The 25,270-nt window shown below is 40.6% G+C and overlaps 1 protein-coding gene across 2 annotated transcripts; it reads left to right on the plus strand.

Annotated features, from left to right (window-relative positions):
* Window positions 1-607: 607 nt before the first annotated feature.
* On the plus strand, window positions 608-18,950 carry LOC134340136 (glycoprotein-N-acetylgalactosamine 3-beta-galactosyltransferase 1-like). 2 transcript variants are annotated; one of them, XM_063037027.1, is made up of 4 exons: window positions 608-692; window positions 8,326-8,521; window positions 10,474-11,141; window positions 17,114-18,950. In XM_063037027.1, the coding sequence occupies exons 2-4, from the start codon at window positions 8,332-8,334 to the stop codon at window positions 17,300-17,302; spliced, it is 1,047 nt and encodes a 348-aa protein (XP_062893097.1). In that variant the 5' UTR covers window positions 608-692; window positions 8,326-8,331; the 3' UTR covers window positions 17,303-18,950. The 2 variants fall into 2 exon arrangements, with proteins under 2 accessions (XP_062893097.1, XP_062893098.1); XM_063037028.1 differs by lacking the exon at window positions 608-692 and adding an exon at window positions 2,098-2,132.
* Window positions 18,951-25,270: the final 6,320 nt, after the last annotated feature.

Here is a 25,270-nt window from a genome sequence, read left to right on the forward strand (position 1 = left end):
TAGGTCAAGAGCCACAGGCTGTTCTACTTTCACCCTTCTGAGTTTTTTTGTACTTTCCAAGTGTGGGCACCTCCTTTTTATAATAAGGGGACCATACTATTTACCATACTCCAAGTATGGCCCAACCAATAGCATATAAATATTCAAATGCTCCGCTCTGCAAATGAGCCCTTGTTAGCCTGTATTACTTTAATGTGCACCTCTGTGGGCGGCTGCTTCTATACCAGTTGGATACTTACTTCCACAGGAGGATATGGCTATCTTTATTCTTCCTGACAAATCTTCCATTCTAATCGCTTCCATCCAGTGCCACCCGCTTTACACCAGCGAAGGTACTGTCTCGGTTTTGCACTTCCAAGTTCGTTTCTAATACTCCTAAATATCGTGTATCTCAAAATGCTGCACAATAATGTCAAAAGGGGAGAATGTGTGATCCGAAAATAGGAACATAGTCCATTAGCCATCGCCCAACAATTACTATAGTCCTGCTTCACTTTGAAGCCGCATCAGGTGCGCCTTTACAAACCCGTCCGCCCGCCTCTGGGGGGTGAGAGATAAGGACTAGAGTGACTCAGCTGTCATTTATACAATCCCAGCAGCTGTGTGGATTTCATTACAAATTAAACAATACCATCGAGGTTCTCCCGGTTTTGCAAGATTCCGAAGGCTCTCTGAAAATTTAAGTAGTGCAGGTACGATGAGGAAAATGCTCAGTAGTTAATCCAATGGCATTAAGCAGTGGCTTCGTCGGGAAACGCGTTAATTTCTGGCTGGAGGTCGTGAATGAAGCGATGGATTCGCCTAAATAACCTTGGGAACAGGGCTCGACTCAGTGAAACTAGGCAAAGGGCAGATTAATTTGGCAGACGTGCTTTCTGCTGTATATGTTTTAATTCTGGTTCCACTAAAAGGAGGAAACAATATTTTTTCAAAGGAAATTGAAAAGATCAGGGTGAGTTACTGATTAGTTATTGCCCCGAGAGGGTGGGGTGTGCTGCTGCCTTGAACGAATGCAGTCCTACCGATGAAGATACTCCTGCAGTGCTCCTTGACACAGAGTCCCCGCATTTAGACTCATGGAAGTAATCTTTTTCCCAATTCAGAATAATATGTAACTTGGAGGGGATTCTGTGGATCTCTGGATCTGTCGCCCTTGTTATTCTTGGTGGTGCGTTCAAACGGTGTTGTCAGAGCAGCCTAGGCAAGTAGGTTCAGTGTGTTAGGTTGACAGTACACACTGTAGTAGAGGAAATGACCCCAGGTCTAAATCTCTCTGTAAACTGCAATGATCAGGTGGCTTTTTAAAAAACTTTGTAAAACAGTCTGAAAGGAGATTAAACAGCTTTGCATTTGTAATGTTGGTGAAACAGCTGGTATGCACAAGTGTCCTGAGACGGAAGAGCTTATTCTGGCACAATCAAGGTGATACTGTTTCAACTGGCATCAGTGTGGGCTTTTTAGGAAGTAGTTTTACAGCGAAATACCTTTAAAAGTTATCCTTGGACTCACTGAGTGAATTTTTCATGGCATTCTAAGCACTCACTGCAACTTGGCAAACTCTAGCACCAAACCTCTATGTATGTGGATTGTAATTTCCTCACATATGACTTTATATATTTTGAAAAATTCTGTTTCAGTTAATACTTTAGTCAGTTATCCAGTATATGTATATTTCAATCTTTATTTAGTGTGTAATGTTTCAAAAGTGAAGTAAAGCATTGTTTTCTCATCTGCTGAAAAATTCCTTATGTGTTTAGTTAATCAGGTGTCTTTGATGTTGTGATAGCTACAGGGCACCAGGGATTTTCCAACACCTCTTGCTTGACTGCAGCAGACTTTGGAATAATTCATGCTACAGTGTTTATTAGATCCTTGTATTGATCTTTATTATGGTCTGCAGAAGCAACAGCACTTTGCAGCTTACAATGTCATGGTCCAGTCCATAAGTCCACGTTCCGGTTCATGGTCCAGTCCGTGTACTCCGGACTCCAGGTCTTCCATCTGTCCCTTATTTCAGTTGGGCTTAATCATAGACACCTGATGCTCATCTTGGGGCTGGGAATATAAGTCGCCCCGGGACTGAGTGAGGTTGTTGGTTTGTCTTGTCAGTATCCTGTCCTCTCCTCTGTTGGGTAAGCCAGGCTTCCTTCCCCCTCCTCCCCCTCCTCCCCCTCCTCCCCCTCCTCCCCCTCCTCCCCCGCCTCCCCCTCCTCCCCCTCCTCCCCCTCCTCCCCCTCCTCCCCGTCTGGAGCCTTGCCTGTAACCTTGTCAAGTTCAACCACTGGAGTGAGACTGGAGCCTTGCTGTGTCATGATAAGGAACTGTCTATCATTGAGTTGGAACTGTCTCAGTGTCCGTGCCTTCACTGGGTAGGACTGGCTGTTTGCTGCTATCTTGAGTGGAGATCTGTCTCTTGGTGTTCTGTGTACGAGTCCTGGCCCTATGTTCCATTTCCCTGTGTTCCTGTCTCTCAAGTCCAAGGCTCTATGTTCTGCGTTCCTGTCGTCCCAAGTCCAAGGCTCGGCTGTTCCTGAGTACCAAGTCAAGGCTTTGTGTTATTGTCCTGTGCTGGAGTTCCCTCATCCTGTTCTGTAGCCTCACTTAGTCCTGTCTCCCAAGACCACGTCATGTCTTCGCCTAGTTCTGGGGTCTGAGCCTGAGTCAAGACCCACGTTCTGGGTTCTTGTCCAGTCTCTGGCTTGGAGTCCAAGCCCAGGCTCCTAGTTCCCAGTTCCTAGTCCTGGTTCTGCTTGCCTGGCCAATGTCCTAGCTCAAGTCAGTGTTCTTGTCCCAGCTCCTAGTCTGCATCCAGTCACGTCCCTAACCCAGCTCTCTAGTTAAGTCCTGTTCCTAGTACTTCAGTGTCTGTGTCTTGCATTTGGGTCTGCTCCCAGCGCACCCCCCCCACCCCGCCTTATGACATACAACAATTCTGGTCCTTGGAGGATAAAATCTAGCCTGTTGTAGGAGCACCTGTGCCCCTTCAGCCATAGCCATTTGGAGCTCCTAATTGCCAGCCATTTTAATTGTCCTTCTCATTCTCAGACCAACCTGCCTACCCCCAGCTTCCTGCACTGTTAGGTGAGGACAAGGGTAAACTATAGGAACAGAGCCTCATATTCTGCCTGAGTCATCAACAGCCCAATAGCATTAAACATTGAATTCTCGCTCTCACTCCCTCAAGCACACCTCTCCCAGTCTCCGATCACCCTGTTTCCTTTTCCTCCTCCACCTACTCCATCTGCCCTCCTACATGCTACTCCTACTGGGTTCTTCTCTTATTTGGTTCCATCTTTCACTTTCCTTTCCTATTGGATTCTGATAATCCTCTCATATCCTTTACTATTTCCACTCTTCCATCCACCAGCAGCCAGCCTAAATTCTCCTGTTTGCCAGGTCTTGCTTCACACCCTCCACTCACCATTTTATATAGGCCATCTCTCTTTCAGTCCAAATGAAGGGTCTTGATCCAAACTGCCAGCTGTCCATTTCCCTCTGCAGATGCTGCCTCCTTGCACGTTGTTACTGTTGTAGTACAAGTTGTTTATTAAGGTGTCTTTTGTTTACCCTACAATTCATCCTTAACATTAGCAGCTTTGGTTTTTACCTGCCTACCGAGTGGAGTAGGCCCTTCTGGCACCTTGAGCCGCATGGCTCAGCGATCTCCTGATTTAACCCTAGCCTAATCACGGGACAATTTACAATGACCAATCAACCTACCGACCGGTGCGTCTTTGGAATGTGGGAGGAAAACGGGGCACCTGGAGGAAATCCATACGGCCACCGGGAGAACATACAAACTACTTACAGGCAGTGACAGGATTCAATTACCTCTTATCCTCACCCCCACATCTTTCTCTCCATCTCATAATGTTTAATGATACTAGCGATTTGTTTGTTCTGTACAGTCAGATGGTTTGTTTAGTGAATAAAGCTATAAAGGCATTTACAGTATTTTCATGGTCATGACCTGGCAAAGAGGACGTGACTAGCAAGGTAATCGGCAGCTGAGCATAAACAGTACAATAGAAAAATTTTGGGGGAGCAAGAAAAGAGGGTTCATGACTAAAAGCTAAAATGACTTTAATGTGTTACCCATTAGTGCAGACAAATGTATTCAACTTCATACAGAAGGAATTCTCTGTCATCAGTTAATTTGTTTGGTTTCACTGTTATTTCATCTACTGAAAATCTTTTTTTTATAATGAAGAGAGACTGAATCTTAATGTCTGAAAAATCATGTCTGATTTGCATGTGCAAGTATGAGATATACTGTATGTTAATATAATATGACATACCATGCCGTTTGAGATGGTTGCATAAATTCGATGCACTTGTTTTGTTAGATCTTCATGTCTCTCCATGGCTCTTCATTTCCCCTGCACCAGCCACAGTTTGAATAACATATTGGAGTTAACACATTGGATATAGAGAAAGGACCTTGAGAAAAATGGGAGACCCACAACAAACTTGATGTCAAATAAGATTTACCTGTGAACTAGCAGCATAGGGGACCAATTTAAGACCACAATACCACTGGAGCATATAATGGCATCTCACCCGGAGTGAATACCAACGAGTGTGGAGATGGGTGAGAAGATCGGCCAACACAGAAAAGGAAATACTGTGACCTGGCTGACATGGCTGAATTTGAACATGGGTTTCTGGTTTGTTTGTCCAGGTCTTTGACATGGTGAATGTTCCCTTACAATTGTTAATCAGTTGGGCCTTGTAATTCAGGGTAATTCCACAGAGAAAGCAGGAAGTGTGTGTTCAGTTCTTGTATTAGCCAGGACAAAGATTTAGCCCCCAGTTGAGCTCTGGAAGCAGAAAACAATTCTCATTGTTACTTCTGAGACTATTACAAAATGAACACCGCTGCCTGTCAGGAGTTTGTACATTCTCCCCGTGACCTTGTGGGTTTTTCCTGGGTGCTCTGGTTTCCTTCCACAGTCTAAAGGCGTACTGGTTCGTAAGTTAATTGATCATGGTAAATTGTCCCGTGATGAAGCTAGGATTACGTCAAGGGATTGCTGGGCGGCGCAGCTCAAAAGGCCTATTCCACACTGTGTCTCAATATATAAACAAACTGTAAGCAACACTCACAACACGCTGGAAGAACTCAGCAGGTTGGGCAGCATCCGTGGAAAAGATCGGTCGACGTTTCGGGCCTTTTACACGGATGCTGCCCAACCTGCTGAGTTCCTCCAGTGTGTTGTGAGTGTTGCTTTCACCCCAGCATCTGCAGATTATTTTGTGTAAATGAACTGTAACTTAGCTAAATGCAATTTTTTTTCCACAGAAAAATAATAAGTGCGTAGCTATAGGAGCTCATACTGACATATGTAGTGCATGAACGATCTAAACGGAACATAATTCCTGAAACAGGAATTTTGTGTGTAAGCTAAGTTAGTGTAAGACTCAGCAATGAAGTTGAAAGGATACAACTCATTGTATTAAGCGATTTCCCATATGTACCCTATTTCTATTTTTGTTTTTGCAAACCAAGTAATGGGCTCTCGAGTTGTGAGGTTATCAGAAATAAGATTAAAAATAGTGTTTGCCTAAATACTAACAGTCATTGTGACTGTTCTGTTACAAATTGAGTAAATCAACTGTGAATAACCATTGGTGCCTAGTAGTTCAAGGAGAAAACAAAGGGATAATTAGGAAGGAGCTAAAAACTGAAAGAACAAGAGATGAAGAGGAGAACATTGTTTGCTCTTTAACTGTCAAGGACAATTCTCATTATCACTTTCATCTTCTAACCCAAAAACAAATGCAGTTCAGAAGCAGCACTGAACTAAAGAAACGGTTGCCATGGAGTAAAGAACCAAGAAGGTGTTCAAAGAAGACTGGAGAAGAAATTTGTCTGTTGCAAGATGTGAAGAAGAGAAAGTCGGTGGCTGTGGAAAGATTAGGAAATTAAGACTATTTATAAGTCAGCAAAAGGTGTAAAACCTGATATAGAAACATAGAAACATAGAAAATAGGTGCAGGAGTAGGCCATTCGGCCCTTTGAGCCTGCACCGCCATTTATTATGATCATGGCTGATCATCCAACTCAGAACCCAGCCTTCCCTCCATACCCCCTGACCCCTGTAGCCACAAGGGCCATATCTAACTCCCTCTTAAACATAGCCAATGAACTGGCCTCAACAGTTTGCTGTGGCAGAGAATTCCACAGATTCACCACTCTCTGTGTGAAGAAGTTTTTCCTAATATTCAGAAATAGATGTGCAGGTAGAAACAGGATTGATCTAATACAGGACAGATTGTGATTTTTATCAACAAACAATCATCTGAAAGAACTCAGCTGGTCAGTCAGCACTTATGAAGGGGGGGGAGGTGGAAGAATTGTTGATGTTTTCAATCAAAAGTTTGCATCAGTCCTGCTGAAGGGTTTTGACCCAAAATGTCAGTAATTCCTTCCTCCCCACAGATGCTGCTCGGCTTGCTGAGTTCCTCCAGTAGATGGTCTTTAGCTTCAGATTCCAGCGTCTGAATTGTTTTGTCCCCTATGTGATTGTTACGATTAAGTGAACTAAAATTACAATAATCATTGGTTTCCTCCACCATTAAGTTTTCCATCCAGGCTGCTGGAATGACTAGTGTTACAACAGCAGCTTGCATATGTATTGTATCCTTAATAAAGTAAAATATTCTAATAGACTTGACAGAAATCTTATCAAACAACATTTGATATCAAGCCACATTCAGTGATAAGACCATAAGAGATGGGAGCAGAATTATGCCATGCAACCCATTGAGTGGCTACGGGGGTCAGGGGGTATGGAGGGAAGGCTGGGGCGGGGTTCTGAGTTGGATGATCAGCCATGATCATAATAAATGGCGGTGCAGGCTCGAAGGGCTGAATGGCCTACTCCTGCACCTATTTTCTATGTTTCTATGTTTCTATGAGTCTGCTGTGCTATTCCATTATGACTGATTAATTATCCCTCTCAACTCCATTCTCCTGGCTTGTCCCTGTAACCTTTGACACCCTGACTAATCGAGAACCTTTGCTTTAAATATGCCTAATAACTTGGCCTCCACCACTGTCTGTGATATGAGGAACATGATAAAAAGAGGTGTTAACAAACATTTTAATGGAAGATATAGTTGTTGAGAGCCATGAAGGTAAACTCACAGACTCTGAGTTAACTTGTAGTGTAGTGTTTAGTGCAATGAGCGGTTAGCTCAAGGCATTCCGAAGACTGGAGTTCAATTCTGGCGCTGCTCTGCAAAGAGTTTCTGTACATCCTTCCCATGGAATGTGTGGGATTTCCCCGGCTGCTCTCGTTTCTTCCCACAGTCCAGCGATGTACTGGGTAGGTTAAAATGGTCATTGTAAATTGCCCCACGATTAGATTAGGGTAAAATCAGAGTTGGGTTAATGGGGCAGTGTGGTTCAAAGGGACAGAAGGGCCTACCCCACACTGTATCACTAAATAAAAAACCAGAATGATGGAAACTTTAGATTGGCTTCAATGGTCTGAGAGTGCTGAAGTGCAAAGAATCTGGCGAGAAATTCTTTCTCACTGCCATCTAGTATACAATGTTGGAAGGTGTATTAGTTTTCAGTGAGGATTGTATGAGCCCTGACTGACAACTTTAAGATTAATAGTTGTCAAATATCAAACAGAATGCAGGTCAGTGACATTTTTTATTTACTCAATCAGGTATTTTGAGATCCAGTAAAAGTGACCACAAAACCGAATTTCACAATTTTAGGGTCAAGCTAGCAATCTGACTTAATCACAGTCAGGCCAGGATGTGAGGAGCTGTTTACAGAAGGTAATGTCATATTGGCTTTGCTATTGTTATAATGGAGCCTTAATCTAATGAGATGTTGCCTTTAATTTGAATGTTTCCAGTGTCAGCATTGACTCTCCTAATGGTGAATAGCAATCAAAGTAGATAAACATGCATGTGCAAAACTCTTGTTGCTGACCATTCTCTAACATCAATCCTTCAGTTAATTGATTTGTTGATATTACATTACATTGCACAGGTAACTTGTCCAATGTGGGTAAATATTACTGTGAATATATATTTAAAAGAAATTTAAATATTTTTGAACATACAGGTACATTTTTCTTTATTTTTCCTTCCATCTTCAACTTTGCTAATAATAAGGCCTTGCCCTTTGATTTTTAAGCTGTTACAAAGCTGACAGGTAAATGTACAATTTTGTCCTTGGGCAAGTCATATTGAAATCTATTTTGCATAACTGTCGATAAAGTAGTGCCCTGGTAAGATTCAATGCAGCTTAATTCATGGTCTTTCTCAAATTAAACAGTGATTTGTTTTTGTCGTTCTCAGAAAACGATGGCAGTTCCAAGATCCATGAGCTCCTTTATCAAATACATCATTGGAATTGTCATGGGAATTTTCATTTGCTCTTATATCATTAACATGGCCAAATTACATATGCAAGGCAACACTCAAAGTAATCACAATCGTTACAGCTTCCATTATTACAGGTTCCGTGGAAAAGGAATGATGAATTATAGTTCAAGTAAGTAACTAATCTGCTATGTGTCACTGAAATAGATAAGTAATGATTTAGCTGATCATTTTACCACTATTAGTCAGCAAAGCTGCTGCAATTCAATTTTTATTTAATTTCTTTTTATCCTGAACATTTATTCTTCATTCTTCTGAAACTGACACTTACCGTCCAAAATTCTCAAGTCCTCCTTGAATTAGTGAATCACAGACTGACTATGGTCAAAAGGAGGCCATTTGGCTGATCAAATCTATGTTATGTGGAACTACTGATGTCTTTTCAGGTTGAAGCTAATTAACACTAGATATTTAGTTATCTTCCTTTACTCCCTCCCTTGTCTAGAAAAGTTGCAACATTTGCTGAGCTAGCCAAAGAAAAAACGAATAAGGAATCTTTCTGTGTTTATTCTCAATGTTCCAGTTTAAATCACATTCCACAGAACAATACAAAGTATTTTACATTTGGACAACTGAGTCACTATACAATGCCTGACAGGCTCACTCATTTCAGCTGCAATGAGAGAATAAAGCATCTCAACATTGAGATCTCCCACAGCCTGGCATTTATTTGCATATCCCAAATTATTATGTCATCAAAATTTACGAAGGATGAGTTGGTAACTAAGCCAGTTAGTTTCCTCTAATGAAATAATGATCAAGAAGCTTATGGTCAGAGTCTGTGAGAGCTGAGTTTACATCACTGGTAACAAAAAAAAACTGCAGATATTGAGGAGAGAAACAGGCAGACATAGGGGAGAAACAGAAATGGGACAGAAAGGAGGTGAGAGATTCAGAAAGAGTGGTTGGGCTTTGTTCTTTCTCTATTTCTCTCCACCTCCCTCCCCATCTCGCTCATTCTATCCCTACAATTCCTCTCCCCTTTATTTCTTCCATCTCATCTCCCAACCCCTTCTTTCACCCAGTCTCTCCCTTTCTATCTATCATTCTGTCCATTTTTGCCTCATGTGCTCTCTATCTTCTCCTTCCTGTTTTCCTCCCCAAACTCAGACCCAATTGGAAGCTGTATTCTTACTTTGCAGCTCCTGTCACCTTGCAATCTCACCCAAAATAAAGCATATTTGTTGTGTATGCAAGGCAGTGAGTGGTGAACAAATTAGCTGATAATGGGCCATGTGACCAGTAGCCAGTGGAAAGGTGATGAAAATCAGGATCCGTAAGAGGCATGATTGAATGACTTGAGGATAATAGGATCAGAGGAGTTTACGCAAATAGGAGGAAACTGACACAGGGGATTGAAGGAGGGTCTCGGCCTGAAATACTGACTATTCACTTCCATAGATGCTGCATGAACTGCTGAGTTCCTTCAGCATTTTGTGTGTTGCTGGGGTTTGAAAATTGTGAAGTTGAAATTATATTAGTCTTGATTTTAAGATGCAATATTTTTCCATGGACCATTTAAAACCAAAATCCAGATGTTTACTTCTGGACCATTAAAATATTACGCTTAAATTGTTGTTTCATGCAATTAAAATGTCTTTTTTTTTTGCAAATGTATTATTTTTCAAGATTAAATCATAATCTTGTAATGTTATAGTATTAAATGTTAACAAACACAGAAATTGATGGATATTTTAATGCATATTTTAATCTTATTGTATTTTAAATTTTGATTTTTTTGAGACAGCTGATTTTCTCAAGGTTTAAGCATTTGAAGGCTTTGGATAGGATGGGCTTAGAAAATGCGTAAATGGTTATTAAAAGGCTATTGATATCCAAAGTCAACATACACGTGCATTTTGAATAACTGTGCAATTACTGCAAACTCCAGAAATTCCCACTCTCCCACACTAGATTCTCCCAGATGATAATAGGTGGTTATCACAGAAATTTCCAGCATTAGCAGTACTTTGCTTTTCAAATGATATTTGAAACAGATTTATACCATAACACAGTCAGTTTGGATGAAGTGATGGAGTTGCAACGTGTTTTTATTGTTGACAGAAATAAGTCACTCAGTAGCAGATGATTTGTACAAGAAGGTGTGCATTCTTTGTTGGGTGATGACATCGCCTGTCAACCTGGAAATAAAAGCCAAGCATGTCAAAGCAACCTGGGGCAAGCGTTGCAACACTTTGCTGTTCATGAGCTCGGAGAGCAATCCTGATTTCCCTGCAATCGGACTGGAAACCAAAGAGGGCAGAGAGCAGCTGTACTTGAAAACCATTAAAGCCTTCCATTATGTGCACCAACACCATATCAATGAGGCTGATTGGTTTATGAAGGCTGATGATGATACCTATGTCATTGTCGAAAATCTCAGATTTCTTCTTTCAAAGTACAACCCCGATGGGCCTGTGTACATGGGCAGGCATTTTAAGATGTTTAACAAACAGGGCTACATGAGTGGAGGATCTGGTTATGTTTTGAGCAGGGAAGCATTGAAAAGATATGTGGCAGCCTTCAAAGATGGCACCTGTCATCATACTTCCCATATTGAGGATGTGGAACTGGGAAAATGTATGGAAATACTTGGAATTGCTCCTGGAGACTCCAGAGATAACCACCTAAGAGAGTCTTTTTTGCCCCTTTCACTGGAGAATCTTCTGAAGAAAGGTCATTATGGCAAAGACTTCTGGCTCTGGAAGTTCACCAATTACACAGCTAAAGACGTAAGTCCGTTACTCGTAGTATGTCTTTATATAGCACCTACTAATGGAGCAAAACATCCAGTATAATGAGGACAAAGGATCTATTTAAGTGAGCTGTGGCTGTGATCTCTCAGACCTTGCAGTCTAATCAGTGTATAAACAGCTGGGGTGAAGGGCACAACCTAGCAAAGGTCAGGCACACGTGAGCATGCACGCACACACACATCTGCATACATGCTCAATTACATGCAGAGATACACCACTCACAGATATAAACAGCCAGACGTGCATACACCTAACTTGTGACCCCACAGTCCCAGTAATTTTCCTAAGTTACGTCATAGGTGGCTTAGAAGAGTGCAGGTCAAATCTTCAGAGATCCCAGGTATAAATCACACTTCAACCCTATCTGTCTTCACCATATTATTAACTGAGAGTGTGGAATAAAATCAGGAAATTCTGGAAACACTTGGCAGGTTAAGCAAGATAAATGGTGCCTGTTTCAGGTCAAAGATCTTTAAACAGAACTTTGAAAGAAAGAAGTTTTGAGTTGCAGAGTGGTTGAAGAGGGATGGATTGGACAAAGGGAATATCTTTGGTGTGGGAACAGGTTTGCCTGGTAGTAACTTGTTGATGGAATCATCTGACTGATGGATTAATAAATGCAGCTGGAGAGAGAGAAAACAAAGGGCACACAAATGCTGTGAAATACAGGTCAGATTAATTGGAAGTGCCCAGATAATCAGACCATATCAGCAGAGGGGAAAACTTAGTTAAATTTACAAGTGGTTAACCTATAGCAGAACTGACCAGATCCGATCTGAACAGAGAAAGCAAGTTACCCGTGTAATTGTTAAATTCAATATCGAATCTTGAAGGGTACAAAGTGCCCAGAAGAAAGACGAGATAATGTTCCTCAAAGCTTTTACTGAGTTTCATTGGAACAGAGCAGAAGCCACATACAGATAGGCTATTGCCCTCATGAGAGGGAAAATTAAAGTAACAAGCTTAGGGTTGTCCCTGACGATTGAATGAAAACGCTTTGTAAAGCATTCACTCAATTGGCATGTGGATGACTTTCAATTATTTAAGATTTCCAGCATTTGCAGTTTTTTTCAGCCCTGACAATTTTTATTTCTTAACCCAGAGACTGCACCCATTTATCATGCCTGTTATATTGCCCTGGGGGAGACAAACAAGCAGATACAAACCCAAGATAGAATATATAGCAACACACACACAAAATGCTGGTGAACACAGCAGGCCAGGCAGCATCTATAGGAGGAGGTACAGTCGACGTTTCAGGCCGAGACCCTTCGTCAGGACTAACTGAAAGAAGAGATAGTAAGATATTTGGGAGGGGGAGGGGGAGGGGGAGATCCGAAATGATAGGAGAAGACAGGAGGGGAAGGGATGGAGCCAAGAGCTGGAAAGTTGATTGGCAAAAAGGATACGAGGCTGGAGAACGGAGAGGATCATGGGATGGGAGGCCCAGGGGGAAAAAAGCAGGGGGGGGGAATCCAGAGGATGGGCAAGGAGTTATAGTAAGAGGGATGGGGAGAAAAAATAATAATAAATAAGGGATGAGGTACGAAGGGGAGGTGGGGCATTAACGGAAGTTAGAGTACATATTTTTTTCTCTTTATTTTTCTCCCTCTGTCCTTCTCACTATAACTCCTTGCCCATCCTCTGGGCTCCCCTCCCCCTTTCTTTCTCCCTAGGCCTGCCGTCCCATGATCCTCTCCATTCTCTAGCCTCGTATCCCTTTTGCCAAACAACTTTCCAGCTCTTGGCTCCATCCCTCCCCCTCCTGTCTTCTCCTATCATTTTGGATCTCCCCCTCCCCCTCCCACTTTCAAATCTCTTACTAGCTCTTCTTTCAGTTAGCCCTGATGAAGGGTCTCGGCCCGAAATGTTGACTGTACCTCTTCCTATAGATGCTGCCTGGCCTGCTGCGTTCACCAGCATTTTTTGTGTGTTGCTTGAATTTCCAGCATCTGCAGATTTCCTCGTTTGCGTTTTTAAATAGAATATAGAGGCCCAGTGACCTACATAAATTATCAAAACCTATCCCGTCACAAAAACAGCCTGGACACGATGGGGAACTGGCCGATTGTGGGTGCTTTTCAAATATTGGCTGCCCTGTGGAAAGTTTGGATTGTGAGTTTTGAAACCCTTTTTACTTTCCACAACTGGCTTGGCAGAGTGCTACAGTGAAATTCTTCCCTAATCTAGCTAACTAGTTACACTTGAACAGGATGAGAGCCCGCCCAAAATATTTCAGTTGGCCTGAGGCCAGTGTTTTGAAATGGGTTGGTGATGTGGGCAGGCAGGAAGACCACTCCATTCCAGATTCATAAATACACACCAGGAATTTCTGGCAGCCTCTCCTCTGAGCCATCAAAGAGGCTGACTTGACCTTGTTTATGGAACACGCTTCACTCCTGTGGGAAGCAGCCAGCTCTCTGATTGATTTGGCATGGGAGCCTAACCTTGGGTCGCTGCAGAGTGCAGATTTTACACAGAAAGAGAGAGACACACCTCTCTAGCTTTTCAATGATGACAATTAGTTAAAGGGCCAGGCACTGGCTTTGATTGTAAAGGACAGTTTACATTTCTGTATCCTGGTTACCAGAGTCCTGTGGATATACTGTACCAGTTGTACTTCTCAGAGACAAAAAGCATTTGTTTCTCAATGACATCACAAAAACAGTAATTTAATTTTCAGTAAATCCATGTATGTGAATCCAGCAAACTTTCAGGCAACATTCTAATGTTGAAATGATAAACAGGTTGATTGGAAGTGGATTTTTTTTTATCTGCTGGATGTATTAAAAACAATTTGCATTGTGATACCTGGCAATATCTGCACAGGCTTTGCCAGCCTTACTTTTCAAATCATCCATTCATGCAAAGCATTCTCCTTCAGTTTATTTATGGCCAGCAGTGGGTGTTGACAGGAAATGATGCCAAGCTCAGAGGTTAGTGCAGAACAACGTTGCAATGTAAATGCCTCAGAAGATTTTTAGGAATCGTTGCAGAATGTGATTTAAAATGTAGCTGCTTCCTTTAAATGGATTTATCCCAGACTCTTAATGGATCACCCAATGACTTAAAATCCTGCTGGAATAATTTACTATAACATGGCCCTGATATTTACCATTGGTGGGGGCTTGAGTTAATGGTTTATCTGAAGGATGTCAGATCTCTGTGAATAAACTTTGAAGAAGATAATGATATTTTATGAAGTGAAGGACCATGCTCTTAACAATACATGTGATGTGAGGTTAATGATATAATCCAGATAGGCTAATCAGAGGTTTAAAATTCACTTTTGGAAATATTCTGCTTTGTTGCCATTCCAAAACCTGTGGAAAATAAATAAAAGTTTCACAGCAGGGTTTGATGCAAGATTAGACAAACAAAATGTCATTTATACCACACCTTTCATGACATCAAGATATCCTAGATACTTACAGAACGTGGAGCAGTACCAGGCAGGAGGAGGTGCTTCAGCCCATAATGTCTGGGCTGACCATGTTGCCAAATTAAACTAATCCCATCTGCCTGCACAGGATCCATATCCCTCCAGTCCCTGCCTGTTCATGTGACTGTCTAACTGCCTCTTAAACACCACCACCATGTTTGCTTCCACTACTACGCCTGGCAGTGTGTTCCAGACATCTAACACTCTGTATAAAAGAACTTGCCTTGCATACCTCCATGAAACTTTCTCCCTCTTATTTTGAAGCTATGGCCTCTTGAACACTTTGGAAGCACTGACATTATTGTAAAGTAGGTAGTAGAGCATCCCTCTTGTGCACAGCAAGATCCCATAAAGATTCTGAATCAATCACCATGTAATCTATTTCTGTGGTATCTGTTGAGTAATGAATATGGACCAATGGTCAGCAATCCCTTGTTCCTCCTTGCAGTGTTGCCAGTGGATTCTTTGCTTTCACCAGAGAGGATGGCAGGATGTTTGTTCCATCCTTTATTTCAGCCAGAACATCTCTGATTGTAAGGATTATCACTCAGGATGTTGGAAATAACCAACAGACCAGGCAGCCTCTGCGGAGTAATTATAAGAATTAAAATTTCAGGTCAAGAACCTTTCGTCACACACATTGTGAGGGAAGGCAGAGAGAATAATGGAAAATCAAATGGAAGATCCACTTAGCAAAGTATGATTGTGCAAAGGTATCAAATATGATAGCCTATAAAAAAATCAAAATCAATGGAATTAATATCGTTCAGCAGAAGTGTGAAACTATTTTCTTATCTGTGCAAAACAATATGTTGGGCGGCTTGATGTCTATAACTTTCAATGAGAAAAGTCCTGGCTGATTTTACTGTAAAGGCTAGGACTAATAAAAAAAATTAAATCAAAAATTAGTCATACATTCTTTTACTAGAGTATTATAGTGTTTTACCTGTGGCATGACCCTTGTAAGAAGCAGATACAATTTATCACCATCATTCTTGTTCATCCTATAGTTCAAGTCCCCAAGCGTTTATTGTGTTTTATAATCTCCTGAGTTTACAGCTTTCAGATTCATTTGGTGGCAGCTGGCAAACAAGAGTTGTCAGCAAAGCAAATATTACACATAGAGGGATAGATTTGTGAGTATACTTTGGGCTGATTATGGTGGTGTGACCCTGGAATGAGAATGACTCTTGGCCACTGAGCAGGTGTAGTGAGAGGCGTTGGTGATTCTTATCGATTTTATTTCCTTGAAACGTTATTCCTATTGCAGAAAGCTACTGTATGTTTCACATTTAAAACTTATCATGTGAGCCATATATTGCATCAGTGATCAATAGCAGCTGTTGCAATTTACAACTGATCCATTCCGATCAAAGGATCCAGGGTTTGGGTTGTGCCTGAAAGTTGAACTGTGTATCAATTGAATACAGAACAAAAATTCCTGCTGCTTGCTGTGGTGGTACACTATCTTTTCTTAGACGGACACCATCTTGGCTGCCACATTATTTCAAGAACCATTTTGATAAAGAATGTCATCAATTTAAGCTTTGGCTTCTACAAAATTATCTAAGGTCAGACAGACCAATGATGTTTGAACCCAATGAGGATAAGATTATAACTTGTTGTTCAGACAATGGAAATTAGATGCCTGCAGTAGAAATCTCCATTGAGAGAACAGGGAGTTCCCTTGATGTCTTAACCAATGCTTTTCCCTTGATGAAAATAAAATTGTAATCAATGAACTTTGCCCCATTTGGGGGGGGGGGAACAAAATAAATCATTCAGTTATTCATTAATTAAGTGAAGCAAAACCTGTACTTCAAAGTAATTCTTTGTGAACAAAAAGTATTAAGATCTAAGATAAATGCAAATCTTTTTACCCATATCTAGATATATCAATGCATGAAGGTAATGAAGCTTATTGGAATGACAGCAGTTGTGGGGAGGAATGACTGGAGTCAGGAAGTTATGTGGTGATACCTTTTAAGTAAATGTACAATCCAGATTGAGAATGGAAAGTTGTATGAAGTATGGGTGATTGGTTGTCATGTGATTATCTCCAAACAGATTTAAAATCAATTATAAAATGATAGTGACCTGTGCCCTTGACACCAGTACAACGTATAAACTTTATAGGAGAAAATTGTCTCGGGTTGCTCAAGACTTTCACTGTTTGTAATTCATGGGGAATTCAGTTTTGAGAAGCATTGGTTTATATTTAAAGAAAATGTTGTGCTCAGAATTTATAATAACCTGAAATATCTGAATATTGAAACCTAAATGACAATTGTTTAATGCTATTTAACCAATAGTATTGTGATGTATCAATTCAAAGTGTTAGTCCCACCCAACTGTTTTATAACTCAAATTTCTTAAATTCTGCTTTGGGAAAAGATTTTTGTATCTGTGTAAACATGATAAAAGTGATATGTATAGTTTAGAAACTTATGAGAAGGTTGTTTTTCTGTGCTTTTGGTGGTGACTAATAGTTTCCTTTATTTCCCAGGGGCCCGAATGCTGTTCTGACTTGGCAATTTCCTTTCACTACGTAAAGCCCAAGTTCATGCACGTTCTGGAGTTTTATATTTACCATCTGCGAGCTGTAGGTTACAAATACAGAAAAAGTACTGATTTTCCAGACCCAGCCAAGGTGTTAGAAGCGCCCAAAGAAGGGAAGAGCAAGTTGAGAAGATAAAATGATGGCACACTGTCCAGGAAGCATGTGTCAATGCTATTTCCATCTTCACTGAACATGTGTCCAGTTGAGGGAATCACACCATTTTTACATAAACTTGTGACATGTCTTTAATATAGTAAAGCATTTCAAAGTGCTTCTTGGGACATCTGTCAAATAACACGTGACATCAAAACACACGAGGAGAAATGGGACCAAACACTTGGTTAAAGAAAAAGGGAAAGAAGAACAGCTTGAAGGAAAAGAGTGAGACGGACAAATTTGGGAAGGAGATGCCAGAGTTTGAAGCTTTGAATTGAATGCACACTTACCAATAATGGAGGAATCCAAACTGATATTGCATGAGGCAGATGGGCTCAGTTTTGTATCAATATGAGTCATTTAGATGGCTTCATTTCAGAAGCCTTCTCTCAGACGAGATAGCTATCAGTAGGTGTCAAAACTCTGCCCGATGAAACATCTGAACAGTGGCAAAGGGTCAAAGTCCATGGCTGTAATGTTGCTGGTGCAATCACTACCTTCCTCACTTTTGAAGATCTTGGAGCTTGAACAGTGGAGGACGTCAGGCAAATTCGGACTCAGGTTAAACAACATCTGACTGCATTACGAAAGTGCAGCAGATTACTTGCTACTGAATGTTTCAATATTTGTAACGAATCTCTTGGACTTGATCAGTAATTGTAAGGATCACTGAAAGGTGCTGAGTAGGGGATACAGAACAGATGTATATTTGTACGGAGACACTCAATGAGTGAGCCCACGTATTGGTCGGTATTTGCAGGGGCCCCAATCAGAAAGGCATGATATTTGCAAGGTGTAATTGAAAATAATAGGATTTAAACTTGCATTCTTACATATCTTCTTATAGCATAGATGGAGGCCATTTCACCCATCAAGTCCATGCCAGCTCTTGGATATTTCCCTTCAGTTCCATCCCCGATTATCACTTGTGCCTATCAGTTCCACTCTGATTCTCCTGTCATTTAACTGCCCAGCATGGCTTTGGGATAAGGGAAGAAAATGGTGTACCCATGGGTTTTTCACAGGGAGAACATGCAGACTCCACACAAACAGTACCCAAGGCCAAAATCAAACCTGGGTTGCTGGAACTGTGCAGCACCACTGTGCTGTCCTCAAATGGTCAGTATTTCCAAGGGGTACTGCCGAATATCAAAGAATAAACATAAGGCATCTGTGCCCATAGAAGGCTATTTGGCCAATTAAAATGAAATACCTAGCTGAATTCTGCCTTTCAGTAGTAGACCCCACGCCCTGTACAGATGCAATTTTCGGCCTCTTCTATACTTTCAGGCAATAAATTCGAAACCTCCGCTTTATTTCATTTTAAAAATCTTTTTATTGATACATAATCTTCTACAGCTTTAAAATGGTACAAGATTTCAGCAAATTGATATATATATATATACACACAGTTAATAAAGCTGAAGAAAAAAAAACTTATCAAAAAAGAATAGTATACGATAATGAAAAAAATATTTTTATAAAGAAAAGAAGGAAAAAGAGGACCCCAACTACTAAAAGAAAAATCTCAGTAACTACAAGAGAAAGAAAAAGAAAAAAGAGGAACCAACTCCCAGAGCAATACGTCTTACAATCATCTCCATCTCTCCCTCTCCCCCTCCCTCTCCCTCTCCCCCTCCCTCTCCCCCTCCCCCTCCCCCTCCCCCTCCCCCTCCCCCTCCCCCTCCCCCTCCCCCTCTCCCTCCCTATCTATCTATCTATATATATATATATATATCAGAAAAATCATCAACCGCCAATTCACATTTATATAAAATAAGATTGGAAGGAAACCATATAAATTAATTCAAATTAAATGATAATATTTGGCAAAAGAGCCCCACCTTCTCTCAAAATTGAATCAGGATCAAAAGTTCTACTTCTAATTTTCTCCAAGCTAAGACATAACATTACTTGAGAAAACCATTGAATTAATGTAGGGATAGAGGTATCTTTCCATTTCAATCAAATAGCCCTTCTTGCCAACAATGTGACAAATGCAATTACATGTTGGTCTGAAGATGAAATACCCTGAATGCAGAACTATTCCAAATAAGACAGTCAATGTATTGGGTTGTAAATTAACTTTGAGAGCTTTTGGTTGCAAGTTTTGAAAATGATCAATTCTTCTTCGATATGTGTCAATCACTGTTTAATTTAATTTAAAATAGTTCACCGTTATTATTTAACAAAGAAGAGACTCTCCAAAATATTTCCTAACATAGACAACTATTGTAATAGGTGTAAAACTGAAGTAGCCGTTTTGTCACATATGTTCTGGTCATGTTCTTCATTAAAATCTTTTTGGAAATTTTTATTTTCTACAATTTCTAAAGCTCTGAAAGTTAAATTACAACCTAATACATTGACTGTCTTATTTGGAATAGTTCCGCATCATATTCAGGGTATTTCATCTTCAGACCAACATGTGATTGCATTTGTCACATTGTTGGCAAGAAGGGCTATTTTATTGAAATGGAAAGATACCCCTGTCCCTGCATTAATTCAATGGTTTTCTCAAGTAATGTTATGTCTTAGTTTGGAGAAAATTAGAAGTAGAACTTTTGATCCTCGATTCAGTTTTGAGAGAAGATGGGGCTCTTTTGCCAAATATTATCATTTAACCCCCACTTTATTCTGGTTAAAAAGAAAATGCATTAATCTCCTAGTTAATCTTTCTACTAATTACTTCAAATTTATGCCACTTGATTTTTTTTTTAGTCTTGCCAGGATAATAGGTCCTCCCAACTTACTCCATCAAGTCCACCTCTTTTCCAGGTCAAACGGCCCAAACCTGATAAACCTTTGTGTGTAACCAGAGTTTTTTCAGTCCTAGCAACAACCTCTCTACTCCCTTTCCAGTGTGACAGCAATTGTCCTGTAAGCTGGTGACATTACTGAAGTTGGAAGAGAGGATGTTGGCAGAGTGGGGAAACCCAAAGACATATATATTTCATTTTTAATTAAAATGGTGGTGGGGGGGGGGGTTGGGGAAGCAAGCAAAAGCTATTCCAAATGGTATGTATACACATTCATTCAAATATTTAACAAATAGAAAAATACTGTCATATCTCAATTGTCAATTAACTGCATTACAATGACCTTTATCTCCATTCCATGATGTTAGTGCAACTTAAACCAAGATAACTGATAATGTGCATGCATAGAGTCTGTGAATGAGAGTAATATACATTAGTTAATAAGGATTAATTTTGGGTGGTAGCCAGTTTTGTGCAATTTCTAAATGTTTATCCAGTTCTGATACTTGAGGTCTTTCTTTTAGGGCAGATGCAAATGATCTGGCTGATGTATCTTTCTTACTAGTTAAACATCTTGAAGAAAAACTTATCTTGCATCATCTTTTGAGCCTGCTGTCTTCTCTATCTCCCAGTAGTGCTTCAGTACCTCGTCGTCTTATGTGAGGAATTTCATCATCCTTCTGGGACTGAAGTACACAGAAAATGTGCAACAAAAAGATTTCATCAAATCACTTGTTCACTTTGCTGAAAAATTGCATGTTGCTCAGAACCGTTTACACCTCACAATACTCTCCCATCTCCATTAACAGCAGAGCCTTCCATTTTGTCTTGATGGTTTTGACACTTCTGGTATGCAAGCTCTCAGCAGCTCACAGATGCCCAAAGTCCATTATTTGATCATTGAGGAATGAGACATCTCAATAGAACATAGTCCCTTACATAGACACTTACAGTACAAAGGCACATGTCTCACTCATGGTTACACTCGTGTTTTAACACTTATACTCACACTTCTACATATATTCATACTCTCATACATTGGCATATGCACACATTCATGGCTACCCACATATATACACTGATACACGCACAGAAATGTATATACACATCATCACTAACTCACAAACACATATTCTGTCAGCACACATCTTCACTTAAAAGGGATTTACAGAAGGCATCAAGCAGCAGGAATCCTGCTGCTTTTGTTTTCTCCCTAGGCTGGGTAGGGCACACAATTAAAATTAAAGTTGTGACACATTTCATAATCCTTTCCTCTAAATCCTGCAGCAATGATATTTCACCATTCGCAACTGGTATTTGGCAGAAGGCGATGGGAAAAAACATTACCGCGTCAATTATGTTTATTCTGGAACCATCACTGCCAGCATTTTTAATTTGTTTCACATGTGCTCAACTCCTGACACTCAGCAATGCGTGATCTGACCCAGTGATCTCTGCCTCTTGAAGATAGTCTTTCATGATTCATCTCTACAAATCTGTCAAGAATGCTTGAAGATTGCTGCTTGTTTACTTGTGGTATGAACACAGTTTGCTACAGACTGTAAACAAACACTGAGACACAGTTCTGCAACTTGTTCTAAAATAGGACAGTATTAAAAATAAGTCAAGCAAGGGGTCTGCAGTTGAAAGCAAACATCTAGAGCAAACCGGTTATGTGCTTCAAAGGGTTAGAAGGGCTGACTCCATAAATATAAAGATTAGCTAAATGGAATTGAAGGATCGCAGTTTTTAAAACAGTGAGTAAAACTTGAGGTGATTCTTATTTCCCCTACTTTCTCAATGGAAAATAGTAGCAAATGAAACTGATTTGGGGGATAAGCAGTGACAGTATGAAATGTTTCACGAAGAAAGCAAATGACGACACTTCGTTTTCACTTTAATAAAATGCACGCATGATGTTTCCCTAAGACTGGATGTGAATGATTTCCCAATATCTGCACTGTTGTAACCATTTATAAGAATCAGAATCTGGTTTATTATCATTGACAATCTGTATATCATGATATATGCTGTTTTGTGGTAGCAGTACGTCCAAGACATAAACATTACTGTAAGTTATAGGAAGTAAATAAATAGTGTAAAAGGGCAGAAGCGAGGTAGCGTTCATGGACCATTCAGAAATCTAATGATGGAGGAGAAGAAGCTGTTTCTAAGACATTCAGTGTGGGTCTTCAGGCTCCTATACCACCTCCCCGATGGTAGTATTAAGAAGAGGGCATGTTTCAAGATAGTGAGGGTTCTTAATGGCAAAGATAATGATTATGACACTATGGAGATGGCAGAAAACTAGTTAAGTTACTTGACTAGTATCCAGACCTTTGGAATGGAGATTTAGGGATATAAGTTCAAAACCCCCATCAATATCTGGGAATTCATACCTAAGTAAAATATGGAATTTTTAAAATTACTACTGAAGCTGCCATTTGTTGTAAAAACCCATCTGGTTCAAGGAACAAAATCTAATGTTTTTACCAATCTGGTCTCCAAATCCACAGCTTTGAGGCTGATTCTTAACTACCCTCTAGAATTGTTGAACAATATATGGCCTCGGCAGAGATGTCCTATTCCATGAACAAAATTCAGTGATCTAGGCTGGAGGCTTGGGTTGGTGAAGTAACGTTCAAATATTTGCTGGAATTTCCTTTTTCTTTATCGGTATCTCCTTGTTTTGAAGGAAGGTGTTTTAGATCACTTGTTAGAACACATAAACAACAGATCTTAATACCCGAATAGTTGGGTTTGTCCTTCTAAATACTCCACAGTGAATGGCAGAAATATTAGGGAAGCATGGCCATCACTTGAATTCCATAGTTTAGTTTGTGTCTGACAAGCCTGGTGCATTTTTTCATTGATTTATTGTCTTGTTAGATTAATGGAATTAAAATATCATTGTTATTTTGACGTTTTGTGAAACTCCTATTTTTGATAATCACCACTGTGATTATAAACTCTTCAGCACATCAAAACACACATCATCTTGGCTAGCTGGCATTCTACTGCAATGTCAAGGGAGAAAAGGTTCACAAGAATAACAGTAGTTAAAAACCAAAACCACTGGAAATCTGCATTAGGAACTGAAAGAAAACACCCAGCATGTCAAGCATCATCTGTGGTGAAACTTAACCAGAACTGATTCCAACATTTTCCATCATTTCGTGAACTCGGGCAAGCATTTTGCTTTCATAATAATAAACTACAGTTAATAACAATATTATAACAACAGTGTCCATTCTAACTTAAGAAACACCAGGTGGCATTATTGATGGATGCTTGAACTCCCTTTTAGTATCAGTTCAGATGAATTCTTCTTCCTTTCTTCCAGTCCATTATTTTATGTTTTCAGGTTTACCTGCAGTTAGTTCACCTTGCTGGTAAACATGGTTGTTGGCTGAATGTCAGTAGTTCCTATTACTCCCACTTGGTGGAGCACAATTACATACAGTGGATTAAATAATGTATCCAGCATCTCCAAACTAAATCTGCAGTCTCCTGTGTTTCAATTTCTGCTTTTTCTGGCTGAATATGCTATTGGAGACACAGGAGAGTACAGATGCTGGAATGTGGACCAACAATCTGCTTGAAGAATAACATCTGCATCAGGTTCTCAACTTGAAACATTGACGATTCCTCTCCCCACCCCACCCCCATCACTCATTTTCTGTTGCAAATGAACATAATTGATCAGAGAGAGAAAAAAAAATCCCAAAGAGAATTGGTGACAGACTCTTCTTTAACTTTTAACATTTTCACACCAACTTTTATTTATTAACCTCCTTCTAAGTAAGTTAAATCATCAAAAGCTGAACTCCCAATTGCTATTGCTGCTCCCAGAGCCACTCCTTCAGGTCTCCCTCATATAGCCCACACTGGGAGGAGCCAATCCTTGTAAACTGCTCTGGCTCTAGAAAAGTAAGACAAGTGAGCACACACCAGTCCTCATAGAGGGATCTGAAGTGGAAAGGGTGAGCAATTTCAGATTCCTGGGTGTCAACATATCTGAGGACAGTAAGACCAGGGAACTGAGGACTGGTGTGTGCTCACTTGTCTTACCCTTCCTGAAATCTGCAATCAGTTCCCTGGTCTCACTGGTGTTGAGTGCAAGGTTGCTGCTGCGACACTACTCAACCAGCTGATCTGTCTTGCTCCTGTACGCCCTCTCATCACCACTTGAGATTCTGCCAACGATAGTAGTGACCCCTGTGTCTCTGAAATGTAGAGCTATGTACCTGGTCCAATGTTGTCACTCTTTCTGCCCCCTCTGCCTCTCTGCCAGCTCATTCCAGACACGATTTACTCCTCTACTCCAGATGCTAATCATTTTTTGTATGAAATGTTCAGCCCTCAGGTCCCCTTTAAACCACCCTCTCACCTCAAACCTGTGCCTCCAGCTTTAGTCACCCCTATCAGAAGTAAGTTTTTTACACAGAGAGTGGTGGGTGTGTGGAATACCCTGCAGACACATTAGGGATATTTAAGAGATTCTTAGATAGTCACATGGATGAAAGAAAAATGGAGGGTTATGTGTAAGGGAAGGGTCAAATTAATCTTAAAGAGTAAAGGGTCAGGACAGCATGATGGGCTGAAGGGCCTGTGTTGCTCTGTGTTGCTCTGACTCAGGCTATCTACCCAATAATACGAATTGAAAATACACGTGAACTACGATGTTAACTGTCCTGTGCTATCACCAGTGGGATCATCAGTTGATCTGCCACCTGTCTTCAGGAGTTTCGGCCCGCTTATGATCAAGACTCCCTCGAGGTGGTGGGCCAGCAGTGCTAAAGCACCACCTCCCACTGGTGAGCTTAAAAACTTGGCATCTGCCTCTATCAGAGTTGTTGGTCACTTCCATCCAACAGATAGTCTGCTCTTCAGGTGTCTATGCAACTACTGAGGGGTTTGCAAAAGATGTATACACTGTCTGACTATCTGCCCCTCTGGACATACTTGGTCCACACCCATGCTGATCCTTCCTCTGCTGCCTCAGCTACAGCCCTGCTGGTTGACTTGATCTCTCTTCTAGTGAAGCCAAGGTCACGCAGCCACTCCTGGAGAGTGAACACAATAAACCCACGGTAGCCTACTTCGAATGGATAGCATGAGACCTTCCACCCTCTGTCTCTGCACTCTGATCTTAATTCTGCATACTTGGTTAACTTGCGCTCATGGG

This window comes from Mobula hypostoma, chromosome X1 (assembly GCF_963921235.1).
Source record: "Mobula hypostoma chromosome X1, sMobHyp1.1, whole genome shotgun sequence".
NCBI lineage: Eukaryota > Metazoa > Chordata > Chondrichthyes > Myliobatiformes > Myliobatidae > Mobula > Mobula hypostoma.